Source organism: Manis javanica, chromosome 1 (assembly GCF_040802235.1).
Source record: "Manis javanica isolate MJ-LG chromosome 1, MJ_LKY, whole genome shotgun sequence".
In the NCBI taxonomy this organism is placed as follows: Eukaryota; Metazoa; Chordata; class Mammalia; order Pholidota; family Manidae; genus Manis; species Manis javanica.
The window spans coordinates 16,555,848-16,581,243 of NC_133156.1; the positions used below are offsets into that span (position 1 = coordinate 16,555,848).

Below are 25,396 nucleotides of genomic sequence, written 5' to 3' on the forward strand. Positions count from 1 at the left end.
CTTCCTAGACCTGCCCACCTAGGATAAAGAGTAGCGCTATCAGTCCTCCGTCAGGAAGCTCACACCCTGCAAAATTGGCCAGATGCCTTGTTTTGCATCTGGGAGATCTCTGCTGGGCACTGACGTGCTGCTGGCATGTTTACACTCACCCCTGTACCTCCAGTCTTCCGATGTGTCTTGGTGAAAACAAGTGCCTTTCTTGCTTTCTTCTCCCTCTAGCCCACATCATTCACTGTATTCTGTCCTTTAGAATCAAACTTTCTGACAGAGGCCTCAGGGCCAGGGAGACGCAACAGCATTGGCCATAATCTGATCTTCTGTTGGGTGGCAGGCTGTGGTGTTCATTTCATCACTACGTTGCACGACTTACATATATGTTACATATGTGCTCCTGTAAGCATCAAGTAAGGCCAAAGAAGAAGAAAGAGTAGCCCCGTGGGTTCCTGGCACCTCACCGCCTCTTCATTCCTGAACCCACCGCAGCCTGGACCCCTCCCCCAGCGCGCCGCTGAAACTTCCCTGCTAATGTGACCAGTAGCCTTTTCATCAGTAGGTGGCTGTCTTTATTCCACTGGAATTCTCTGAGGTGTTTGATGGAATTAAGACTCGAAGCCTTCTGGAACAATTTCCTCTCGTTTCCTGGACAACCTCCTTTCCTAGTTTTCCTCTTCCCCCAGTCTTTTTCCTCAGATTCCTTTTTTGCCCCTACTTACCCACCGGTGCTGGACACTACTGGGCAGCTAAGCAACCTCCACCCCATTCTCTGTCCCCCTAACCATCGTCCAACCAAGGTAGGTCACTGAGGAATTTCTAATCAACGAGATACACACACAAGTCAGCTGTGGGGTTCCCAGCAAAGTTTTGTTTTCTTGGTAATTGGCACCTTTCTCCCTTCTTCCTCCTAGAATGCAGATGACGTGACTGGAATTGCCCCCAGCAAACGTGTGAGTAGGAGCTAAAGGAAAACACAAATTAGAGAGATTTCTGCACCAACTAAGTGCTGACTCAAGACTTCTTGTTCTTACGAGAATAAAACCCCGTCTGTTTAAGCCACACTTAAGATTTTCAGTTGCAGCCAAATGCTGTTAATTCTCAGTTCCTTCTTTTTCCCTTGATAAGAACCAAGTCCCCTGACACCCATACGCTGCTGAGGTATGTACACATCTATAGCTGTACCCCTGGCTCTTCCCTGTGCTCCCCATAGATATTGCCAAGTGCCTAAATTCTGTACGTCCAAACCATCCCTCACCAGCCTCCTCCCCCCCTGCTCACCCATGATTAATCTACTCGGTCTCTGCAGCAGAAAGAAATAACCATAAAATTCTCCCACTCACCCACCACTTCCCCCCATTAAAGCAGCCAATAAAGCCTCTTCAGCTTTATTCTGCCTGCCAAGTTTTCTTCTTCACTTGGAAGGAGAATTCAATGGGCACAAGGTACTGTTAAAGAGTCTTTCCCTTCAACACTTTAAATATTTAACTCCACTCCCTGACTGCTTGCATATTTCTCTTGAGGGCAAATCTTGCAGAAAGCAGAATACTCTGGGCATATTTTGAACAGTCACTTGCCCCTCTCTTCCTGCCAGAGAATGAAGGGATTTTCCCTGACCTTCAGAAAACCTGGGAGGGCTCCTGCAGGTAAAACTCACGAAATATGCACCCCGCCCCAAAACTGGGCCCTCCTGAAGCTTTTAACTCTCAACCTGCCCACACTGAGTTTCAGTTAAAAATGCTTTCCTAGATCACTACTGATTCCTGCAGAGTTTTCCATTCCTGGGCTTCTGCTCAGAGAATTTGTGGTTTTCTGTGTCTGCTTCTCTGTCCCTACAATTTTGGAGGCAGTGGGTTTGTCCAAGACCTCAGTTCCCATGGATTTAAGCAGAGTTGTTAATTTCCTATTGCAAAGCCTTTCATTGTTATGTCAACAGGGAGAGATGATTTCCAAGCTCCTTACATGGGAGACCAGAACCCAGAAGTCTCCAGTTCCTTCCAAACTATTTCTTCACCTCAACCCAGCAGCCAACCTGTCTTTGTTCAGGCCACCATCCTCTCTTTTGAAGATGGCTGCAACCACCTTTATACTGCCTCTCCGTCTCCAGGATCACACCTCTTAAATTCACTTATTTATTCAAATAAAGCAGTTACTGAACACTTGTTTCAATAACACAGGCAGAGAACCAATTTCTAGAATGAAATCGATCACCTCACTTCCTTTCTCAAAAATCCCCCATTGGCTCCCCATGGGCAGCAGATTTAAGACCAAAGTTCAAGAACAGACCTTCACTGTATAAACTGGTCATCTGTTTGAAGCCCACCACTCATATCCCACTCTGCAATTCCTAAAAACATCATGAGACCCCATCTTCTTTACCAATGCCATTTATTCCCTTGCCTGGAATGCTCTTTCCCTTTCCTGCCTAACCCATTCTGATGCTTCAAAGTTCAGCTTAAAAATTAGTGAGCTCTTGCTCAGGGGCACTTAAAGGGATCCATTTATGGGAAGAGCCACTTGAAGCTACAATTGTAGCTCTCTGATCAGCTCAGGTTTTTATTTTAATTGAATGCTTAAAGTTTTTATAAAATACATGTTCATTACAGAAAACTGAAAGTAGACAGGAAAAGCATAGCACCTAGTGAAAAGCGCTGTTGGCATGGGCTGCGTATCTGCCATCATTGTGCTGACACTGAGGATGTACTTTTAATCATCAACATTTCCCAGCAACATTAAAGACTCCTGGGACTCACGATTTTCAGTGGCAGCATAATAGTTCTTGTGTGGATGTACTATAATTTGTTTAATTCTTCCTATGCTGTTGACTGTTTTGATTGCTCTCAATTTTTGCTATTATGAATTATGTGCACAAAGTTTTGTCTGCATTTCTGCTTATTTCCAAGTGATACATTCTTAGAAGTTGATTGACAGAAAAGATGGAAAGGTTTTTAAGACTCCTGATAATATTACCAAATTGTTTTACAGAAATAGATCAATACTCCCACCAGTCGTATATTAAAGTTCATATTTCACTGGCACCCTAACCAGAATTATCTTTAATTTTTTTTACTTATTCATTAATATTTGGTATCTTGTTTTTATATTTTAACATCTTTGTTTATTAGTTCAGTTGAACATACTTTCACATTTTCTGGCTGTTTGTTCATTTTTCTATGAGCTACACTAGAATCAACCAGCCTCAAGGTACAGAATGGAGCAGTAGTGATACAGTAAGAGAATTCACTCATTTTACTCATTTCTCAATTTGAGCTATTGTATAAACTGTTATATAAGACTATTTATCAAATTAAGTTCATTTTTTAGAAAATATATAAAATCACATAAGGAGGAACTTAATTCACTCAACATTGAGAGGCTATTATGTACCATTACTGTTTTAGAAACTATACAAAGAAAAATTAGACATGTATTTTGCCTTCAAAATGCTTATAAATTTCATCATAATAGTACAAAATGGAGTGATATCTGCTAGAGAGCTAGAAACTCAGATTTCATTGTACACTCAGAGGAGAGTAACTCCTTCCTATGAAGCAGAGAAGTCAGGGAAGGCAGGAAATTTTTTGAAATGATAAAGATGAGAAGGAGTTTAGCAGGTAGAAAGGGGGACAGTCCTGTCAGATAGACTGTCCAATGGATCCCAATGCCTAGGGGATCTGTCTTTGGTGGGATTAGAGAACAGGGTGTATTGGGAAATTGTAAGATTCAGGAATGGTCATGGTGAGCGTGAGGCCAAGCTATCAAGAAGCTTGTAAGTATTAACAAGGAATTGGAACTACTCCTATTTTGGGCAATGAGTCAACATTTTTAAAGCCAGGTACTATCATCCTCATTTTGAAGATGAAGAATTGGAGGGGTAGACAAGGTAAATGATTTGCCAGGTGATGCTGTTAGGAAGCGAAAGAATTCAAACTCATCTGCCTCCAGACAGGGCTTTTGCATTCAATGCTGTATGCTTCTCTTTATTCCCCTGAGCCTCACCATGTCCATGGGAAGTATCCGCCAGGAACTGTGCGAGGTACTATACACTGCAGGGAGGAATTGGGCCTGTCCTGTCTGCCCATTTCACATGCTGTGCCTGAGACACACACACACACACACACACAGCCCCTATGTTACACACTCACCAAACGAAGAATAGCTACTCATCTACCTGGCAAGGGACAGAGCTGTGGGGGACAGTGCAGTGGGTATTGGGATGTCAACATAATTTGTTTCAGGCTCAGAACCAAAGAATATACTCATTACCAATAAGAATGCTAAACACACCTCTATTTATCTTCCCACAAGCTAGTACAACCTCCGGAAGCACAGGTTACAAAAGCATTTTTCTTCTTTCCACCCACCTTGATAAAAGAACATTCTTAATCAGATAATTAGCCTTTGTAAGTTTGAATGAGAGAAAGAAAAATGCTTTTTTTCCCTGGTGTTCAGGGAAAGCATTCTGCCCCTTATTAAAGACCCACAGGTAAAAAATAAAAAAACTCACCATTTGGAAAGTTTGGACCATGGTCTAGAAAACCAGTCTCCTCCCTGACAGAATCCATGTAAGCAAGTTTTCACTTTGATCCCTTTGGTCTCTTCACGTTCCAGGTCCTGGTCTTCAAAGTGAAAGAAAACCTAAAAATGCCATCTGTGTTCTTAAGACCTACTGTTTCCTTCCCTGTACTTAAAAGTTACTGGAGATATTTTGCAGGTGTATTTAGTTTCTATGAATTATTTTTATATGAATCAGTAAAAACATGGGGCTGAAAATGTGATAAGAAGAAGTTTGCTGTATTTTGACAGCTTTGCTGGATAACAGCTCATAAATCACAAAGCCCGCCTATGAGCCCTCTGACTAGACACGTCATGACTGCGTGAGGTCACCTCTCCAGAATACTCTGGAATTCATTAACCATCCAGAGATAGTGTTTAGGTTGCTACCATGATTCTGTACCTGTGAAGCCTCCTTATATTTCTGCAGCCTGCTTATCTCTCAGCAAATGCACGTCAGCCCTTTGACAGAAACTTTACATCAGTCATAGAGATTTAGTGGCATAGAATTTCTTTACTTTGACCTTCAAGTTCTTGACATGACAGCCCTTTATTTTTATTTGACTTAGTTTATATATTTTTTAAGTACACTTAAATACTTATTTTTATTTATTTTATTTTTAACATTTTGATTACCCATTGATTCTTCACAATCTGTCTTTGTGTGTCATTCTTGAATCACTGTTTTCTTTGAAGAGCTTTACCCCTGTCATCAAATGGCCATTACTGCATATATATTGGGAAGGATTTGAGAAATACTGGTAAAAGTTCTGGGCATTTATTATTAATTTGTACCTGCTATATGGCTGCTCAGATTTTTAAAGAAAAGATTTAAGTACCCACCCTTGAATTGCAGATTCTAAAAATCTACCTCTTTTCATCTGAGATATAACAACAAACAAGATAAGGTAACTTCCTCAAACACACAGCTAAGCATTTGAGTTTGGTAGAATAAGTTTCTAGAAGTAGATAATGCTCAAACTATTCAGAATAGGATTCAAAATTAAAGAACATGTGTGTAACATTCAAAGCAAAAATGTTTGTTTTGTCTAGTAGAGCTCAGAAATTGACTATCTGTGGTATTTTCTGTAAGTAAAAAATGTGGTATTGATTAGTAAGATAAGCCTGAGACACAGTTTTATATTTATATATAAATATAAAATTATATATATAGAAAATGAGATTTGAGTTTCTGTGTTGTTGCCTGAAGCCATTTATGTAATAATCTTTTGAAAGATGTATTGATCCTTCTAGGAGAAGTCATTTTCCCCAGTCATGAAGAAATAGTACCTTCTGTTTATTGTGGAGGGAACATCTGTTAATGATGACTTTTCTCTTAATTCAGGAATCTTTAAATGAACCAAAAGAGGATATTCACCAAGATGAGAAACGCTAAGACATCAATCAAGGAAAGGGCAAAGAACCTGGAAAGAGGAAATATGGTGAGAGAAAGGGGGAGGAATAAATAATGGCTTAAAGTCATTGACATAATTATTCAGGAAGAAAACTAGTTTAAGTGTAGCAAAACCCTAATGGGCCATTTCCGGTTGTGAAGGTTTGCCCTTGGACCTGGCCAGGTGGAGGTGGGAGCCGGACTGCAGGCTCCCTGAAGCAAGGGAGAGGAGACCAGGACTGCGGGCAAGGGTGAGTTGGGCAAGGTGTGGTCTGGAAGAGACGGGCTGGCGAGATGGGAGGCTGGGACCTTTCCACTGGGAGAAGCTCCTAGGAGCAAGAAGGGCTGTGCCCTTTTATAAGTAGAAATGTGCCACCTGTAACGTGAAGGTGGTTTGTCATCCTAAGAGGTTTTAGGTCTACTTACTGTCCGTGGTCTGGAGTGTTGGGGGGACGTGAAGGAAAGGGGACAGTGTGATGGGAGTCACATGAGGTAAGAAACAGGAGAGACTGAGAATTCCGTTGATTCAAAAAATTGGAAGAAGAAGCGACTAGAGGAAAAATAAGCCCCTCAAATCTCCAGATGTGCCATCGCAGACAGTGGGTTCCTACCGCGCAAAAGAACTGAAGCTATTCTGATTTAAATACAATGGAACAAGGTGAAACTGGCAAGCAGGAGCCCTACGCGAACCTCCCTGCCCCTGACGTGAGGGTAACACGTTCTTCCTCAAAAGAGTAAAAGACACACAAATTAAAATAAGCAGCAAGTGCTATTTTAGCTTCCAAATTAGGGAGGAAATATGTGAGTGATGAGTTAGAGTCTTGCCATTTCATAACTTCATACATCATAAATTGGACCCACCCTTTAGAAAAGCAATTTAGCAATTGTACATCAAAAGAGGTACATATGTCAACATGCATGGGGCAATAGTTGCATTGTGGGTCTAGATCCTAAGAATATTATCCCAATGTGAAAATAGCATCGTTATTTAAACAACTGAATAATTGCCAATGACATATTTTTAAAAAACTATTTGATCCCACTGGTTTGCCTTGCTTTACTCCCAAATCCCATTGAAATTGCCAAAGAGGCATTTTTTTTAAAAAAGAGGAAATCTGGTATCAGCTCTGAAAAATTAGGAACATTAATATAAACATGGAAAAAATGCTGCAAATCTGCCAGACTGTGTGGTGTTCACCAGAGCAGATTGCTCACATTTAAAATGAGCAAAGGTGAACCCCACTAGGAAAGAAGTAGACGGGATGCCCCAGAGGGATCCCTGAATGGGCCCTGGAAACCTCAGGCAGCAGAAGAGAGCTGGCAGGCCATACATCAGCCTGTAGTGTGCTGGGGGGGCATCCCAGCTGGGGGCCAGGGGTGACAGAGGAGGAAGCAGTGTAGACACACCTAAGTGAAGGTTTCCCTCACTAGGCTCTGCACCCCAATGGTGCCTGGGAACAACCTGACTGTCCAGAAATACCCTTCAGCCAGTGGGTTATGCTTTGACACACACCTTCCTGACCTTTCCACCTCCAGGCCTCACAGCCCATGGGAACTGGGCTGCGGCAACACAGGACCTCAGAAAACATACATTTTCCTCTTTCACTAGTTGGTGAAAGGTTTAACACACAATCTCAAACACCAACAAAAAAAAAAATGATAAAAAAACCCTCTCCAAATCCTGACCCTGAACAAACACACATCGCCCCTTCTGTGAAGGTGAATCAAAGGTAATCGCAAGATAAATAAGATAAACAACACTATTCTGTTAAAGGCTAAAGAATGATAGTCTGTTGAAGAATAACTTCTTTAGAAAAGGTGAGCCATGGACACCCAATCCAAATATAAAGTCAACATGCATTGAACATTTCCTTTAGCTCATTTCACAGTAAGAAGTAAAAACGTCAGGGAGGCGAGGAAGAGTCCAAAGAGCAGATGCAGCCATGAACCATCTGGAAGGCTGAGGCAAATCTGCTTTTAGATGCAGACTTTGCCTCTTGGGCAGAGCAGCAATCACCAGCACCTCCATCCTGTGCAGGCATGTGGTTAGCATAACCATTAGCCCACTAGAGTTACCTTCTATTGCTAAGGAGTCACCAAATTGTCAAGCCAATGGGAGAGACAGATCCCCACAAAATGCAACAGCCTATCAGAATCCTCTAGACCAGGGGTCCGAGGATGATTTTCTAAAATATTTCTAGAGGTACCTTAGGAGTTGTAAGGTCCCTGTCACAACTACTCCACTCTTCCCAGGGCCAGCTTCCTAGTCCTGTGACCCAGGCAGTCTCAAACAGGGACCTTGCTCAGAAGAGCCCCTGCTGGGGGTTTCATCCTCTGTGACTCCTGTCTCAAAAGTCTTAATAATTTCATCTTTGAATGTGTGCTTTATAAATGAAGTCCAATGAGACAGTGGAGGCTGTGCTGAGGGCTTAGAGTTGAGTTGACTCACTTCAGATTTACTTTCTGCCATCTCCCCACATCCCCACAAAGGGGAGAGGACCTGCCATCCCCTCCTCTCCCCATGAAGCCCCAGGTCTTCTGTGTCCCTGCAGTCACGGCCACCCTCCACCTGGGCATCACCCTGGCAGGGGCAGGCCAGCTTTCCATCACTGCCCTGGACATGAGGGTGAGGAAGGTGGGGGCTGGACACGTGCCCCCCAGTTGTCCCGCTCCAGGCAGGCAGCAGGTGGCATGTTCAGTGCTCAATCTGGGGACTTCTCACCCACCCCTGATCCAGCTATAAATGTGTCCCACTGTGAATGGCAATCCATCGAGGGTCACCCATCTGCCCCAGGTTGGGGCTATGGATCCCTACAAGGGAAGATAGTTTGATAGGTAAGGCTTAGTGGTGTGTTGTTTTAATCCCACCTGCTTTCCCGCCCCTCCACCCCACCCCAATCCTTTCAGCAAAATAAGCCAAGAGCAGCTGATGCTGAACAAGAAATTGACTCTCAGCATTTCTAGCCTCTTTCCTCCATTCTTTTTGCACTTATTTTCCATTCCCACCTGCAGGCTGTAATTCTGATCCTAACCCCATTCCAGCGCCCTGCCATATTTGCTGCAGTTTTTTTTTGAGTGTTTTAGCCTTGATTTGTATGTGTGCTGAGTGTGTATATGTTTGTAACAACATAGACTAAAACTTTTAGAGGGTTACTTTTATAGTTGTTTCCTGTGTCTTAGTTCATCACTTTTAACTAAGGAAATGACCCTAAGCTTTCCAGTCTGTTCTCTCATCTATCTGCCTGTTCTTTCGTCAGCAGCGCCTGGGTTTCATGTCTATAGTAGAGGGCTGACAAGATAAGCCATGGAGTCAGGCAGATTCCCCCACTGCACAGCTGTTTAGCTCTTGGATCTTGAACAGGTGATTTAACCACTTGAATTTCTTCTGTAAAATATGGATAATAACAGTGGCTGGTTCATAGCATTATAGTGAAGATTAGATAAAATAATGCACAGAGTGGTTAGCATAATGCCTAACACATCATAAGTGCTCACCAAATGTTAGTTTATCATCATCATAGTCATATCACCATTAGTTTTCTTTAAAATGGATTTTGAAACCTGATGATTCATAATCCATCTTTTTGAAGTAATTTTTGCCTGTTTATGTCTTTCAATACTATGCAAGTTGTTTGTGAAGTTCCAAAAGTCTACCGGGATTCTTTGTTTCAGTTATGCTAACCCTGTAAGATAACAGTCATTATCTTTTTTAAAGATCAGTATTTACACCTAAAAACATAGCAGATCTTTCCATTTGTTCCACTCCCACATCCATCAGGACAGTTTGGTGGTTTTCTTCCCATTGGCGACTAGATACTAATGCAGGAGGGGCATTAGCCAAGGAGATGCCCGTTACCCACGTGAATGGCAGGATTTAGCACCACACCAGGGGAGAAGAACAGATGTGGGCAGGAGGACCCATCTGGAGGGCCTGGGGCATGCAGACTCTGGGGTACGGTCATAGCTTGGGACTGCACGTTGTGTACCACTGCCGTGCGAGGGCGCAAGGAGCAGACGGCCACCTGCTACCCAGCAGGCTTTCCCCAGACTCCCCGGCCCTGCACCGCCCAGCCTGCAGAAATAAATGCTGTTGCTTAAGCCACACAGTCTACAGTATTCTGTCGCAGCAGCCCCTGCAGGCTCAGACAGTCATCTCGTTTCCATTTGAAATTGCATCATTCTCCAAGTGTTCAGGGAATTCCCACCAAGTGTTTCCTGGGTCCTCAGCCGTGCTGGAGGCCATGTGGGGGGCAGAGCAGCAGGGCACAGCCGGGAGCCTCCCGCAGAGGGTGACAGTGGAGGCGTGAGGTGGCAGAGGGGAGCAGGCCCTGGAGACTTTTTAGTAAACTCAGACAAACAATTTTGTCATGGTGTGGAAATGGCTGACCCCGGCCTGCTTCTGGGATGAGAAATCTGCCGTGGGAGGCCCTCCCCTCAGGCCAGGACCACATGTTTGTTTCTGCTTGGCACTGAAGGATGGCGGGTGGATTAAATGAGAATATGAATTTGAACGTGATTTGTAAACCATAACTATACAAAGCTCTAATCAGATAGAGTGAATTGGTTTCCCAAACAGGCTTCACTGCTAGGAGGAAAAAATGTGTTGACATTCCTTGTCAAAGTGATCCTGGCAGTCATTTTCCTCATTAAAAATGAGTAAGTTGGCTTTCTGCGCCAACTTGTACGGCAATGGGTATGGGCGTGCGGCCCTGTTTCCCTGGGTGTAATGGCTCCAGGTTCATTCAGCCATGAAGGAAGCTTTAGATTTCATTTCAGCCAAGCTGACAGACCAAACAGAAGTCATGAGTGCCTCCCCATTACAGTTGGGGAACAACGTACCTGTGAATCTCTACACGGCAGCAAGTGATTCAGAAAAGGAGTCGAGACACATGGCGGTGCTGACATGACCTAAGCAAGCTAGTTAACCTCTTTCAGCCTTAGTTTTGCACTCGTTAAAAAAAAGTGCAGTGAATAATACTATACTAACTCTGCCTATTTCAGAGTTGTTCTGAAGATTAAACGAGGTCTGTAAATACTTTGCACACTATCAAGTGACCTGTGGAAGCAAAATTTTATCAGTTATGAAATATATTATGATATAACTGGATTACTATTTAGAAAAGGAATCAAGTTAAAAACTAATTTAAAAGGCAGGAGTTTTTTTTATCTCCTAAAAGCCAATATTTGGGAGGTCATAAAATAACAATAACAGCAGAAACAAACTATGATTTAAAGGTGTTGTCTCATTAACTACTCATAAGAACAAAGTTACCAAGATTAGGGAAGACTGCAATTTTTATTCTCTAACTTTTATTCATTGAGCAGCTTAGAACTTAAAATAGGTGTGAGAACATATATACCTAGAGGAATAAATAAGGTCACAAAGCTGTATAGGCAGCAATGAATTCTATGTTATAGACAAAAATTTGCCTCCAGAATTGAGAGGAGGGAGGAATCTCTGTGAGCTGGAAATCTGGAAAAGGGTGATGAGAAGGCAGTGGTACTTTGACCAGATCTTGAAAGACTGGTCACATGTATTCGGACACACATAGATTCCTAAGCAACCAATGCGGGCAGGGAGAACAGTACGTGAGCAAAAGGTCATAGGTGAGAAACCATGGCTGTATTTGAAAAATATTAAGGTCGTCTGTTTGGCTGGAGGCAAGGAACCAGGGAGGAGCCAATGGGAAACTGGGTGAGAGAGGAAGACTTTGAAAGGTGGAATAAAAGCATCTGATTTCATTATGAAGGCAGTGGGGAATGATGGAAATACGCAGTTACGGAGGGGTAATCTCGAAGTGACGCAGAATGCATCAGACATGATGCAGCCGAGTCAGGGGCCTTTTCGGATAGCGTATCACTCTGTTACTAAATGTATGACTCCGTTAGTACATGGAGTCCCCCACCAGGTCTCCCTCCTGACCTTCCAAGTCTCCACAGCAGCTGTCCATTGGGTCTTCCAGATCTTGACCTCTAATACCATCCTCCACCAGAAAAAACCAGAACTCCTTGGAGGAGTGGCTGATTCCTGGGCCAGGGCAGAGCAGGAATGTCTGAGTATGCCACAACGTGCATACGTGATCAAAACAATATGATGGGGTGTATGTCCAGGGACACAGGAACCTGAAGGGGCACCCACTGGTCAAATCTGGGACAGTTCACACTTACAGAAATGAATTTTATGAACAGGAAAGACAGATACCTATGTACTGCAGAATGTCTGTTGCAGACTGGTAAAGCTAGGAGTGCTGGAATTGGAAAGTCAGCATTTTGTCACCATCATAGAAAGACTGAATCAGGAGGCAATCATCAGTGGATGCTACTTTACAAAGAAATTTATTGTAAGGAGTAAGATATGTGGATGTTTTAAAGCAGTTCCCTGCAGATCACTTACTGGTTGCCAGGGGAATTAATGTACTTACATTATAGCAAAGTCAAAAATACCTTGACCAGGCCATCAGGTTGACATCATGAATGAGGGGCCTCTGTTATTTGTGTGCCCCTAGATGGGACACTCTGAGAAGAACACATCCCCTGTGCTGTGTTCTGGCTTGTAAAGCACAACCCAAATCTAATCATAAGGAAACCTCAGGCACACCCAGAGTGAGAACTGTTCTATTTTTTAAAGTGAGGATCAGGGTATGTGTTCTTCAAAAACATCAGTGTCATAAAAGACAACAAAAGGTTATAGAAATGCTCCAGATTACAGGAGCATGAAATAGCATGAAATCCAAATGCAATACCTAACCCTAACCTAGATCTTGTCTGGAGAGGAGAAAATGCTAAAAATACAATCATTTAGTCAATTAACACAATTGAAACATGGATGGTAGGTTAAAGTGTTGTATCAATGTTAAATTTACTGATGTTGAAAGTACACTGTGGTTATGTAATTATAAGGAATAAAACACACATTTTCTATCAAGAACTTATAATAAACAGAAAATCAATCAAGATTTAAAAATACTACAAAACAGTAAATTCATCCATTTACTCTGGGATCACATGACCCCTTAAATTCTTTTTAGCAGAGAAATCTTAATTTTTAGCAAGCTAAAATCATTGGCATCAATCTCTTTGATTTCCGTGTTGTTTTAATTTCAATGAGCAAACAGCAAGAAAGAAAGATGTTAAGACAGAGGTGAGGTTTAGAACCTCACCCCCCCTGTTTTGAGAGAAATCTTCTGCATTCGTGGATGTTTTGTTGCCCTTGTCTAGCTTGGATCAATACTTAGTCTACAGGCACACACCTGATCATCTACATTTGCCCTCTTACAGCACTAAATTATGTTTTCTACCTTTATCTTGCATTTACCTACCACTTCAGCATTTTATTAAAAAAAAATAATAATAATAAGGGAGAAATGTGGGATTCACATATAAACCAAGTATAAAAATCAAACGAATAATCATATCTGACCTGTTGTTTATAGTTCATGATGCGTGACCAAACTGAAAGTTTCTATGATATGACTGCCCTTGCACTGTTCACCATGTAAGAACTTATTCACTATGTAAGAACTTGTTCACCATGTAAGAACTTGTTCGTTATGCTTCAGAAGATTGGAAACTGTTGAGAATTAGGCTTGGGGTTGATTAATGATTGTGCGTTGAGTCCCCTATACAGAATTTTATTGTTGTTAACAACCATTTGATCAATAAATATGAGAGATGCCCTCTCAAAGAAAAAAAGAAAGGTGTTAAGAGACTATCACACACAGGGTGAAAAGAAAAATGGATGAAGAGAATAGTCACAGCTTTACTCCATCAGCAAATGTTTATTGAGGGACTCCTGTGTGCCTGGAGCAATATGCTGACAAGGAGGAAGCCGGTAGAAGGAGTGACAAACGGGAGAAGGCCTGTGGTTTCTGAACTAGAGGAAGCCCAGGTTAACTGTTTCTAAGGCTGCGCTGGTGGCGATGGTACAGTCTGGAAGCTGAATCTGCCACCCTTCAATGCGATGCTGAGTTAAGGTCTGCAGTTCACGGTTCTCCTCGGTGCATCATTAAATTTGCACCGACTCCTCCCCAAATGGAATAATCCCAATAATACAATCACCCTGGGGGCTGCAGAAGCTCTTGGCAGGCCCACACTCACCTAGGGAATATTAGCCAAGATTCAGTGAACTAGGCCGAGGGCCAAGTTTGGCCCACAGGCTGGAAGTTTGCCAAATGCAAAGTAATCCAATGTTATCTTAACAAATATTCTGCAGTCTGTGGTCATGTCCTGAGTTCAGAGTTTCATGTAGTGAGAAACTGATTCTAATCAAGGATTACTTTTTTATGGAATGCCAACCTATTTATATTCCTAAAAGATACATTAAAGGAAATGCATTCAATTATAGGTGAAATATGTAATTAGTCCCTGTTGTAAATTTCAACAAAGACTCAGTTTACTAAAATTAGTAATTAAGTGGTTTTTAAACTACAGAAGTAGTTCAACTTATTGTAGTTAAAGACATACTCTGCAGATGTCATAAAATTCTCAGTATTTGTTTCAGGAAATGAGGTGTTGCTGATTTATTCAATGACTACAACTTTCTGGACTGTTGACATGATATCCCTCTCTCTCTCTCCATCTCTCTCTCTCTCTCTCTCTCTCTCTCTCTCTCTCTGTCTCTCACATTCCCTCCTTTCTTTAGTTTTCTGTTAGCAGTGGCTTCCCAAAAGGGCCAGAAAACATGAAAATGCATCCCATTCTCCTAAATCATGTGTATGTTAAATTTGGCTAAAAGAATGGGAGATGTCTGTCCCTACAGAAGCATGAGGGAAGGGAGAGCAGTACAGATTCTAGGCAGCCAGCAATGCTGGATAATGTACATAAGAAACTCGGGCCAGAGTCTACACCAGCCAGTGAGATCCTTCCTGTCTCTCCGTACCTCAACCCCCATCCCAGGTGCCTTTCTGAGTCTCTCTGAGCAGCCTTGACCATCGCTGGAGCTCAGGGGCCTCCTAAATAAAATAAAGACCTAGAGGAGTCATCCATCCTTACATGCATCTGCCTCGGGGAAGACTGATTTAATAGCCTTTCCCTGACCCTGTGCTTGGCTGTAACTATTGGGCTCATCAGCCTGATTCTGAAGTTAGCTGCTATGTCATAGCCCATGAATATACAACTTTTCAATATTTTCACAAAGTTTATCTCCATTCATTTGTTTGCTTTGTGTGTTTTAAATATCCATCATGAAACCCAGTAGCATTTACTGGCAGGACCTAGCCAATTATCTGCATACAGCCTTAGAATATGCACATGTACCTAGTTACCTATATGCACATGTCATTAGTTACCTAGCCTCATCTCCTACCTGTGATATTATAGCTTTGCTTTTCTTAGCTCTTTTATTTTGGTTTGCCCAAATGCAGTCAGTATATGCCGGTCAAACAAAGAATGCGCACTAGGTAGCAATCTGAAATCAGCTGCATGTAGCCCTAGAACTGTGAGCGCCAGAGCATGTTAATGACTTTTCAATAAAGCTTCTAATGACTATCTTCTTATCTACAGCAACCAAATGATTTAAAATTTTTGACTGTAGCTTTTCAATCCCTTTATTTTAAAGTCATTTAGGTAATTATTATGACAAAAGAGTCTCCTTATTTGCCCCACCACACCTCTTTCTTGAATTCTGACATCAACTTCCAACTGCTAGCAAGACACTGCTATCTGCATGTTCCTCAGGCCCCTCAAATTCAGCACATGGAAATATTCCCTCAGCATTGCCCCTGATTTAGAAAAGCAAACTCCTCCTCCTAGGTCTATTATCCAGTGGCTCAGTCTCTCTTCGTTCATCATATCCCTTCAATGCTACTTCCTGAATGTATCTCACATTTGCTTCATCTTCTGCATTCCCTCCACCACAGTCTTGGTTCATGCCTTCCTGGACTACGGCAGCAGATCTAACGGTCCTCCTTCTTCAAGCTCTGCCCTCTGCAACACCCTCCGTGGTGGCCATGCCAAGCTATTTGTCCCTTCCATTTGATTAAAGCAACTCTCACTTTCCTGCCACAGCAAGTCTACATTTCTTCCCTCATAAATTACGCTTGTCCTATTCTGTGAATGCCCCTGGCCTCTGCCCACAGACCCCTGCCCTCTAGCCCTCTGCACATGCCACATTCCCTCATTCTTCAGCTCACGCACAGTGTCTGTTAAAGAATAGATCAACAAGTGAAATAAAAGCAGCCATCGTGAGTTGCCACAGCATGGCCCACAGATGAACAGAGTTAACTCTGCATCCAGAGGTGATCTGACTTACTGATTATTTGAGGAATGGCTTTTGCTCATTCTCCCACCTAAAGCCAAGAGCTGGGGCGCTGCTCTGGTACTTCGTCCAGCCGTCAGGATGTGAAGGGATACAAGGAAGAAGGAGCGGGCAGGCCGGCGCTCACGTCCAAGCAAAAGGCAAAGTAAGGGAGGAGGGAGAGAACAATGGCTGTTGTGAGTCTTTGGGCTCATGTGAGGCCTTCTCTGGGCTTTGCCAAGTTTGTGTTTTTTGATCCTATAAAATATAGGGCTGCATAATGAATTCAAAAAGAATTTAGGTTTAAAAAATCATTTATGGCTTTTCACTGTAAATCAAACAACATTACCCAGTAATATACATGACTGCTTTATATAAAGGTACATTCATTCAGGGTAAACTCAGCACACTGACTCAACAATTGAAATAGGCCCCAAATAGTGTCCTAGTTTATTTCATGTAACCTGAAGCTATAAATGCAGACACTTAGAGACCATGATACATACACACTGGAAAATAGCATCTATTCACTTAAGCACATACTGAAGTTCAGTCACACAGAATTTCCGAAAAACCAAAGGTCTTGTAAATATTTAGGAAGCATTTTGTGAATAATGAAGGGAATGCCACCTCTGGGAGTGACCCCTGTATAATTTACTTTAAGAAACCTGGGAATAGAATAGAATATTGAAGATATCCCCAAAAATGAAAATTTGTTGGAATATATATTTACATTTGGAGTTAGGATATACATTTATTCAACATACATGGCATATACCTCTAGGTCAATATTCTCAGTTTTGGTCCTGAAAAACCAAGGACGGATGATGTCCAGACTGACCTATCTGAGTTAGGTTTTGCTGTGTCCACCACAACAGCAGCGAGAGAGTCACAGGTTCAGGGGCTGACAGCAGTAACACATATGCCTCAGTCACAGGTCTGTGCATCATTGGTGGCTCTTCTGGGCTTGTCTGGACTCAGGCTCCAGCATGCTGCCTCTGGCTAAGGAGTCGGGGACACAAAAGGTCAAGCCACAACCCACAAACACACTCAAAGCCTCAGCTGGAACATGGCACGTGTCACATCTAGTCACGGTCAATTGGTCCAAACCAGTCCCATGGGCAAGGGAGATGTCAGTGGAGCAGATAACATCCACAGCCCTTAAGAGGTACTGCCAAGTCACATGGCAAAAAGTGGGAGTGCAGCATCCTTCTACAGCAAGCAGAATACTTGGGAACAATCATCTAATGTACTATGGCATCTCTAATATACTTCCCGAGTATCTGTCGTGGTCTTGGTGCAGCCATGCATGACCAGACACGGTATTCTGACGAGAACCTGCTTTATTTCCTTCTTCCTTTAGCCTTTCTTGAGTGATCCTAATACCTGATGCCACTGTGAGGAGAGTTGCCCTGACTTCTAATCTCTTAGGCTGTTAGGTTGTTCAAGATGGACAGAGCTCAAGTTTCACCTAATGGGCTTTGCAACACAACTGAAATGTTCCTTTCCCTCAAATGCCTTAGAACTTCCTGTCTGCATGGTTCATTTTGGTTCTTACTTCTTAATATATCTCATACATGACTTTATCCTATACTCTCTTTAAAAATGGTTTCCTGGGTACACAATTTATAGTTGCCAGTTATTTTCTCTCAGAACTTGGGCTGCTATCTCACTTTGTCTGACTTCCATTGTTGCTCTTGAGAAGTCTGCTGGATTTCCAATTTCCCTTTCGTAGGTCAGCCTTTTCTCTCTCGTTTCTTTTAAATCCTGCCCTGCGTATTTTCTTTTTATTTTGGTATCATTAATTTACAATTACATGAGCAATATTATGGTTACTAGACTCCCCCCATTATCAAGTCCCCACCACACCCCCTATTACAGTCACTGTCCATCAGTGTAGTAAGATGCTGTAGAATCACTACTTGTCTTCTCTGTGTTGTACCGCCCTCCCCATGCCCCCACCTCCCACATTATGTGTGCTAATCGTAATGCCCCTTTTCCCCCTTAGCCCTCCCTTCCCACCCATCCTTCCCAGTCGCTTTCCCTTTGGTAACTGTTAGTCCATTTTTGGGTTTTGTGAGTCTGCTGCTGTTCTGTTCCTTCAGTTTTGGCTTTGTTCTTAGACTCCACAGATGAGTGAAATCATTTGGTACCTGTCTTTCTCCCCCTGGCTTATTTCACTGAGCATAATACCCTTTAGCTCCATCCATGTTATTGCAAATGGCATGGTTTGTTTTCTTCTTACAGCTGAATAATATTCCATTGTGTATATGTACCACATCTTCTTTATCCATCCATCTACTGATGGGCACTTAGGTTGCTTTCATTTCTTGGCTATTGTAAATAGCACTGCAATAAACATAGGGATGCGTATGTTGCCCTGTGTATTTGATATTATGCAATTTCAATACCCAAATGTCCAGTTGTTGATTTATTTTTATTTGTACTGCCTACTAGAAATTACTCTTCCTATTTCTGTAAATTTTATTTTTTATCACTTCTAGAATATTCTCAGTCATTAGCACCTCAGACACTGTCTCTTCTTCATTCTCACTATTCTCTCCTTGTGGGACTCCAGCCATATTTTGAAACTTTCCCTGCTTTCCTCCAAATCTTTTAACTTTTCAACTTTTTTAAATCTCTGTTTATCTGTACTACCTTCTGGATAATTGTCTCAACAATGATTTTACCCACCCACTGACTTCTTAAATTCTGCAAACCTGTTGCTCATTTCTAGAAATTCTCTTTGGCTCTTTAGAGTGATTTCTTATTCTTTACTCACTTTTGTGATTCCATGTGTTTCTGTCTTTAAACAGTTTGTATTCCATAGTTGATCACTTTAATATTGGAGGTTTTGGAGGCTCTAAATCTATTGCTTTTGTTTCTGTTGACTTTCACCCAAGTGTGCGTGGTTGATCTTTGCTAATGAGCCAGTATTTCATTGGTGTTAATCTGGGTAAAACCCAAGGATCCGAACTGAGGATCATGTTTCTGTTGCATGATGCTGGTGGCCTCCTTTGACCGCGCTCAGCTGAATCCTCTGAGGAGGCCGAGATGGAGCCTCAGACCTTGCCACAGACCCAAGGCTTGGTCCAGAAGCTGCCGTGCCAATATCCACATTTGTTTGCAGAAGGCATCTTGCCTTCTACATTTGTTTGCTGTTCTCCATTGCCGTTTCAGCATTTCAGTTTGGTTTTGTCTTGTGATCTCCCTTTAGATTTAATTCCCTGCATTTTAAGACCTCAGAAATATGATAAAATTGTTTTATGCTGGGGCTATTATTTTCAAGCAAGAAGGCCCTGCAGAGTATCTAATCTACAGTACTGCCAGCAGTGGGTGTCTTCGGTGATATTTTTTACTTTGGGTTTATAGCTCTGCTTCTAAAAGCTGAGCTTGGCAAGAGTTGAAATTCCCAGAGAAATGGAGCATGACTTAAATTATTTTAAACATAGAGCAGCAGAGTTATAACACTCAACTTTGACTTTCTTGCTCAAAATGCACCCAATACCAGGACTGGTTTGCTTAAATGACTGACTCACTATGTTAAGGAGATCACGTGAGTCAGTTAGATTTGCTCTGCCTGCAGGGTGCATATAAATCTGTTACCACTGCTAAAAAGGTTACTCAAAATATTGCTTATTGAATGATGAGTTAATAATATAATCTCATAAAGAAAGGCTAAAGTAATTATCATCACAAATAACTTAGCTAGTATGGCTGAATTACCAAGGCTTTACTACAACCCCATTTATGGTAAGGAGACTACTGGTGCGAACATGGCCACTGTGGGCCTGCTAGCTATCACGAGCTTTCGATTCTGATATTTGTTACTCCGTAGTTTATCTTCTTGAGGAAAAATATTAGCCATTAATATAATTCATTCAATGACTAATGCTGTCCTTTTCTCTCAAAAAAAGAAAGTGATACTAAACAGCTAAGGAATAACAGATTAGATAGTCTGTAGAAGTGAGACGTGTTTACAAGCCTATCTTGGCATTAAGCACAATGGGTGTTAAATAAATATCTTGACTGAAAATATTCATTTGACAAGAATGTGATTTACAGCCTATATGAAGAGCAATCATGCAATTCTGAAAATGTGCTAAAATCAGGGTTTTCTGAGCATATTTAAATAAATTGTGTTCTGGATTCAGAACTTTATATGTAACAATGGCTTCTAAGAAGTGAAGAAAAGTTACCGTAGAAATTAAGAAATTCCCCTACCCCCACGCCTTTACACATGGAATAAGATAATTAGTACTTTCAGTAAAAAAACTCTCTTGAATGAGCCAGAATTGCATTGAATTATACTATGTTGTAAATACTATATTTACACGAGCTTTTATGCTATTACTGCCGAATGTATGCGTGTGTGCTATGCACAGGCAATTAGCATGAAGGAGTGAGTTGATTCAGACAACAGTCAACAAAGTGCACTTGCACAAATTTGAAGTTACTATCCAAGGATGAATCAATTTACACAAGTTTCTCTCATCTCTGCCTGAAGCGGTCTCTAGAGTTTCCCTACCAATGACGTCTCTAAGGAAAGAGTAAATTGATTCACTCTTATTTAAACCCATACATGGTATCTTTGTGAACATTTCACCTACTTCAGTTTAGTTCAGAAGGTTGGAATATTCACACTAGAAAAATCAAAGTTAAAACATACTGAGTGAAACACATTTCAGTGTTTGTACTTTCTGCTTTTGGAAAACCCTGTAATGAGCCAAAGATGTTTGTAAATATCATTTATCCTAACTGAGTTCTGAATATTTTTGTGTTAATATTTCAAAGATTAACTTTAAAAGCCTAACACAAAGGGATGATGATTGAACTTTTTAGCAATTTAAATCTATTTCTAAGGTAAATGTTCATGAGAAAATCTAAGTTCTTTGAAATCTTGACATCTTTTCCTTTCTCCAAAGTTTGTATTTTAACGGGATATATATTTAAACTTCAAATAGACTTGTGATGGGCAATTCATGGTGTTTTAACTGCACTTAAAAATTCAAGCTTAAAGTTTCAATCCCAGAAACTAGCGTCCATGATGTTATTTGCAGAATACAAAATGTAAGAAAACATGTTTTTAAAGAGAAGTAAGGCAATTTTTATCTGAAAAGACCTTGAGGTTAATGAAGAAAAAGGTGCTTGAAGTGTAAGAAAAGATCTTGAAATATTTCTTCTCATCTTTAACGTTATTCTCGTTGCTGCTCTTTCTTTTTTTGAAAAATAGGAGAACGCATCTCAGTGTGTCTGGAAAGAGCCTTGGGGAATTTAGCTCATTTGTTAAGAGAGAAAGGAACTAACCACATTATATGATAATTAAAGTATTTTCTACTTCAAATTCCTTTTGAATCTTTATTCTATCAAAGGCTGGAATGAAAGAAAGCAGGATGAAAACCCCACCTCTCCTGATGCGTGGTGACGACAGCCTGTTATCACGGGATGTTTTCTTAAAACACTGTTGCTACGGCACCATTAATAACACAAGAGAGTCCATATCCTTCACTAGCACAATCCTCCGTCCATATCAGGACGACAAACGGCTTTGTATGTCTGCATAGAAATTTCCTTGTTAGTAAAATATATATGACTCTGACAGTGAAACTCTACAAAGAACTTTTGTAGGAATCTTTATGACCACACAAGGGTCAATGAAACCCTACAACCAAAAATCGCTTTCTGTACTTTTAACCGGCACGAACTGCTGTTTAGGGGCTGCTTTCGGGACATAAGAACTAAATTTTAATTAATGTTTTCTAACAGGCATGCAACACAGAATTGAAAGCAAGAATAAAATTATCCACTTTAAAAAAGAGATATGATTATAGAGGAAGTAAAGAAGTTGCAAATATTGTGTAAATGCATTAATGAGTGAAACGCAAGGCCATATATTTTTGTTGTTAGTATCTCTGTGTATGTTGTGTAAAAACATTTAAATGCATTTGAATAGAATCGGTGTTTGTGTATTTGCTAGTTAGTAGCTTTTTGTCGCTTGCTTATTGCATAAAAAATATGCTTGTAGAAAGTTTCATCACCTATTCGGTGTAAATCTATATCCCTTCATATCTAACAACTTCATATATATTTGTGTTTTAAATATAAGAGCACATTGTGCTGCATGCATTGAGGGGACACTTTTTAAGTGATTAAAAATATTTCTTATCTAATGATACCAGTCTTATTTATATCTCTTTGTACATACTATGAATCAATGACCAGTAGTGCAACTGTAATTTTAAAATAAAATGAAATAAACAAACAAACAAAACAACAAAAAAGATAGGCTACGTAGTGTCAAAAGATGGTTTCCCCTCATGCCAGTAAAGCTCTAGCTGTGAGCATGCTCAGACGCATGGGAGGTACCAAAGTCACTATATCAGAACTCCTTCTGAGGTGTAAGGAGGATACATCTGATAACTCAATCGCTGTAAACCTATTGTTATTTTGCTGGTATTAAACATCTCTTCAGCCTCAGATTGATTGCAATGTTTCTTCTACTTCATTTCGTCGTTCTGATAGATATCAAAGGTAAGGCTGCTGCTTTCTCACATAAATGAATGTAGTTTCCAAAAGAATATAATATTTCTCTTTAGTTCTATCACATTTATCATAGACTCCTTTCAGCGTTTGCTAAACAGAAATCCAATCTGCATTTTCATTATCATTATCAGTCATTGTTTCTAGTCCCATCCTAGCAATTTCTAGATGGAACAAATTTTTCATGGAAACTGCCTTAATATGTCATTAAAATTCTAGATGAAATATATTTAAAAAAGAACATGGAATATATCAGTTATGGAGAAAATTTTAGTATTTGTAAAAAATAATGATAAATTAATTAGAATTTTACCTTACAACGTTTCAACCTGTTGAAATCTGTTCATCAAATGTATGCAATTGCTAGTTGCTATGTTTCATTAATGTAGTTAAACTAGTTAAGCTGGGAACCTCAAAGCCACAGACAAATCTGAAGACCAGTGTCTCTCCCTAAGAGGAAACCTATCTAATATCAAATTGTTAAAAATGTACAAAAGTGTACCTATTTTGATAATTCTCTTTTCTGTTTTTGATATTTAAACATTTTTATTTCAGTCAAACTGCTAATTTTCAAGTTAGTGGCATTTTTATTGTAAAGCTGAGCAAAAAGATTTAATCTTCACCTGGTTTTAAAGAAAAATAGGGACTTGTTTTGTTGTGAGCTTGTACATTTGTAAGTAAGTAAATAAATAATCTATTCATCATATCCAAGGCATTTGGGGGTTATTACTATTATTAAAAAATATACCTATTTAAGTTCATAGTCTTTCTTAAAGGCTTTGTTAACTCTGAAAATAAGTTACAATTTGAAGTTATTTTAATTTTCTGAGAAATTCATTTTAGGCTTTTAAAATATTTACTTTTATTAAATGATCAACTGAATATTTTAAATCTTGAATTAGAATGCAGTGTTTATAAGCAGTTGTTTAAGAACTAACAAGTACAATATTTTTTAAACATTTAAATTTTAGTTTGAATTTGAAGTGATACTAAAACTATGCTTCAAATTATTTAAAAATATTCTGATGCACTTAGCACAATTTATATTTTATGTTTTAATCTCAATGAAAAATTGTTATTTTAAGTTATCACAATGTGTTATATGAAGTATTTCTTAAGAAGAAACAACATATGAGCTCATTTTGCATCACAAACAGATCTATTTCTTTGATTTAAGGTCTCTCAGAAGGTCATACCTTATGCACATTTGCAATATTCAATTTCATGTGATTTTTAAAAATCGACAGTTAAAAGTAGGTTCTTGGGTTCAACACACTTTATAGAGGTCATCTATACTCTTAAAAATTCTTTAGTATACAGGAATATAAGGTTAAATTTTACTATAGTATTGCTTTTACTTGCAGTAATGCATTTCATTGATTTTGTTTAGAAAAAAACTGAGATTAAAAACAGCTATTACTAAAATAATGTTTTAAGTTTTGTCATAATGTAATGGTGTTCTTTAAACCAGAAAAAGAAGGAAAGAGGTTTTAAACACATGATTACTATTTGTTTTTTATTTCTACGTAAATGCCGTATTTCAGATCCATAGTAACAACTTGATAAGCATTTATTAATTGTAATTCTCTGGAAACTTTATTTTCTAATCTTACATTACTTTGGATTGCTAATTTAACCTGTTATATTTTAAATAATTTATTTTCAAAGTTAGATGTGCAAATCAATACTTTGATATCTTCCTTGTATTTATTAAAGTAGTAATCATTTACTACTTAAATAGCAAAACTTTTTTCTTTTTCGCAATAAAATTATAGACAGTTAAAGCTATAAGACCAGAACAAGCAAAGTAATTTTTAATTATGTAAGAGCAAAGACTGCTTTTTAAAGTTTAATAAATATCTGTATTAGATTCATAGAACCAAATCTAAACCAAACAGGAAAGGGTAGAAATTATATTTTGTCTTTTTTCTTCTGGCCAAGACCAACTTGAGAGTTTGAGGAATAAATGATACTATCTGAAGCTACAGACATTAATTTATAAGTAAATATAACATCTTATTATCACTTTCTACTGTATTTTGTCATTCGTTTATTCACTGGGTATCCTTGTTAACCAGCTTCAAACCACCTCGTACCCTGAAAAAATACAGTTTTTTGTGGACTAATCATGGACAGTATTACAAACCCAAACATGGGCTTACATGAGGAATTTAAATCATGAAGTGTCAAGCATGTTACTTAGGAACTACCAATTCCTACTTATCAAATAATTTGCTAACCTTGGAAAAATGCCGTCATCAACAGCAGGGACCCAGCAGCATTTTGAAGTGAGCAGTGTTTGACTGCCCCCTAGTGGACAAGCTCAGAGCTCAATTCCGACCGTCCTTTTTTGAGTTCAAATTGGTCTCTAACTTGAGAAAAGGTTTTCCAATTAAATTCTAATTTCACACAATTACATCCAGGCTTCTGATAGCTGCGAAAATCAATTATACTGCAGGCTAGTCATACTGAGAGGCTACAGCAACACCACTAATGAAAGAGAAACGCATCCGCCTAGGGGCTGAATGGAGCCCCGCTGTGAGGGAGGAGGGAAAATACCAGAAACTCTGACGTTAAAACCACTCAGCACTGCTAAATACATGTGGCAACAAATGTATATCATTCGTTCATCTCACGGTGAATAAATATGACCAGATGTGTTAAGAGTTTTGAGGACTCTCACT

At 40.0% G+C, this 25,396-nt stretch overlaps 1 protein-coding gene across 1 annotated transcript in view; it reads left to right on the forward strand.

Moving 5' to 3' along the window:
• Positions 1–22,612: 22,612 nt before the first annotated feature.
• RXFP2 (relaxin family peptide receptor 2) overlaps positions 22,613–25,396 on the forward strand; it is a gene marked incomplete at its 5' end in the record, with an annotated part of 53,403 nt that continues 50,619 nt past the window's right edge. Inside the window, one exon of the mRNA XM_073211558.1 lies at positions 22,613–22,703. Coding sequence (XP_073067659.1) covers positions 22,613–22,703 — 91 coding nt within the window. The remainder of the gene's footprint in view (positions 22,704–25,396) is intronic.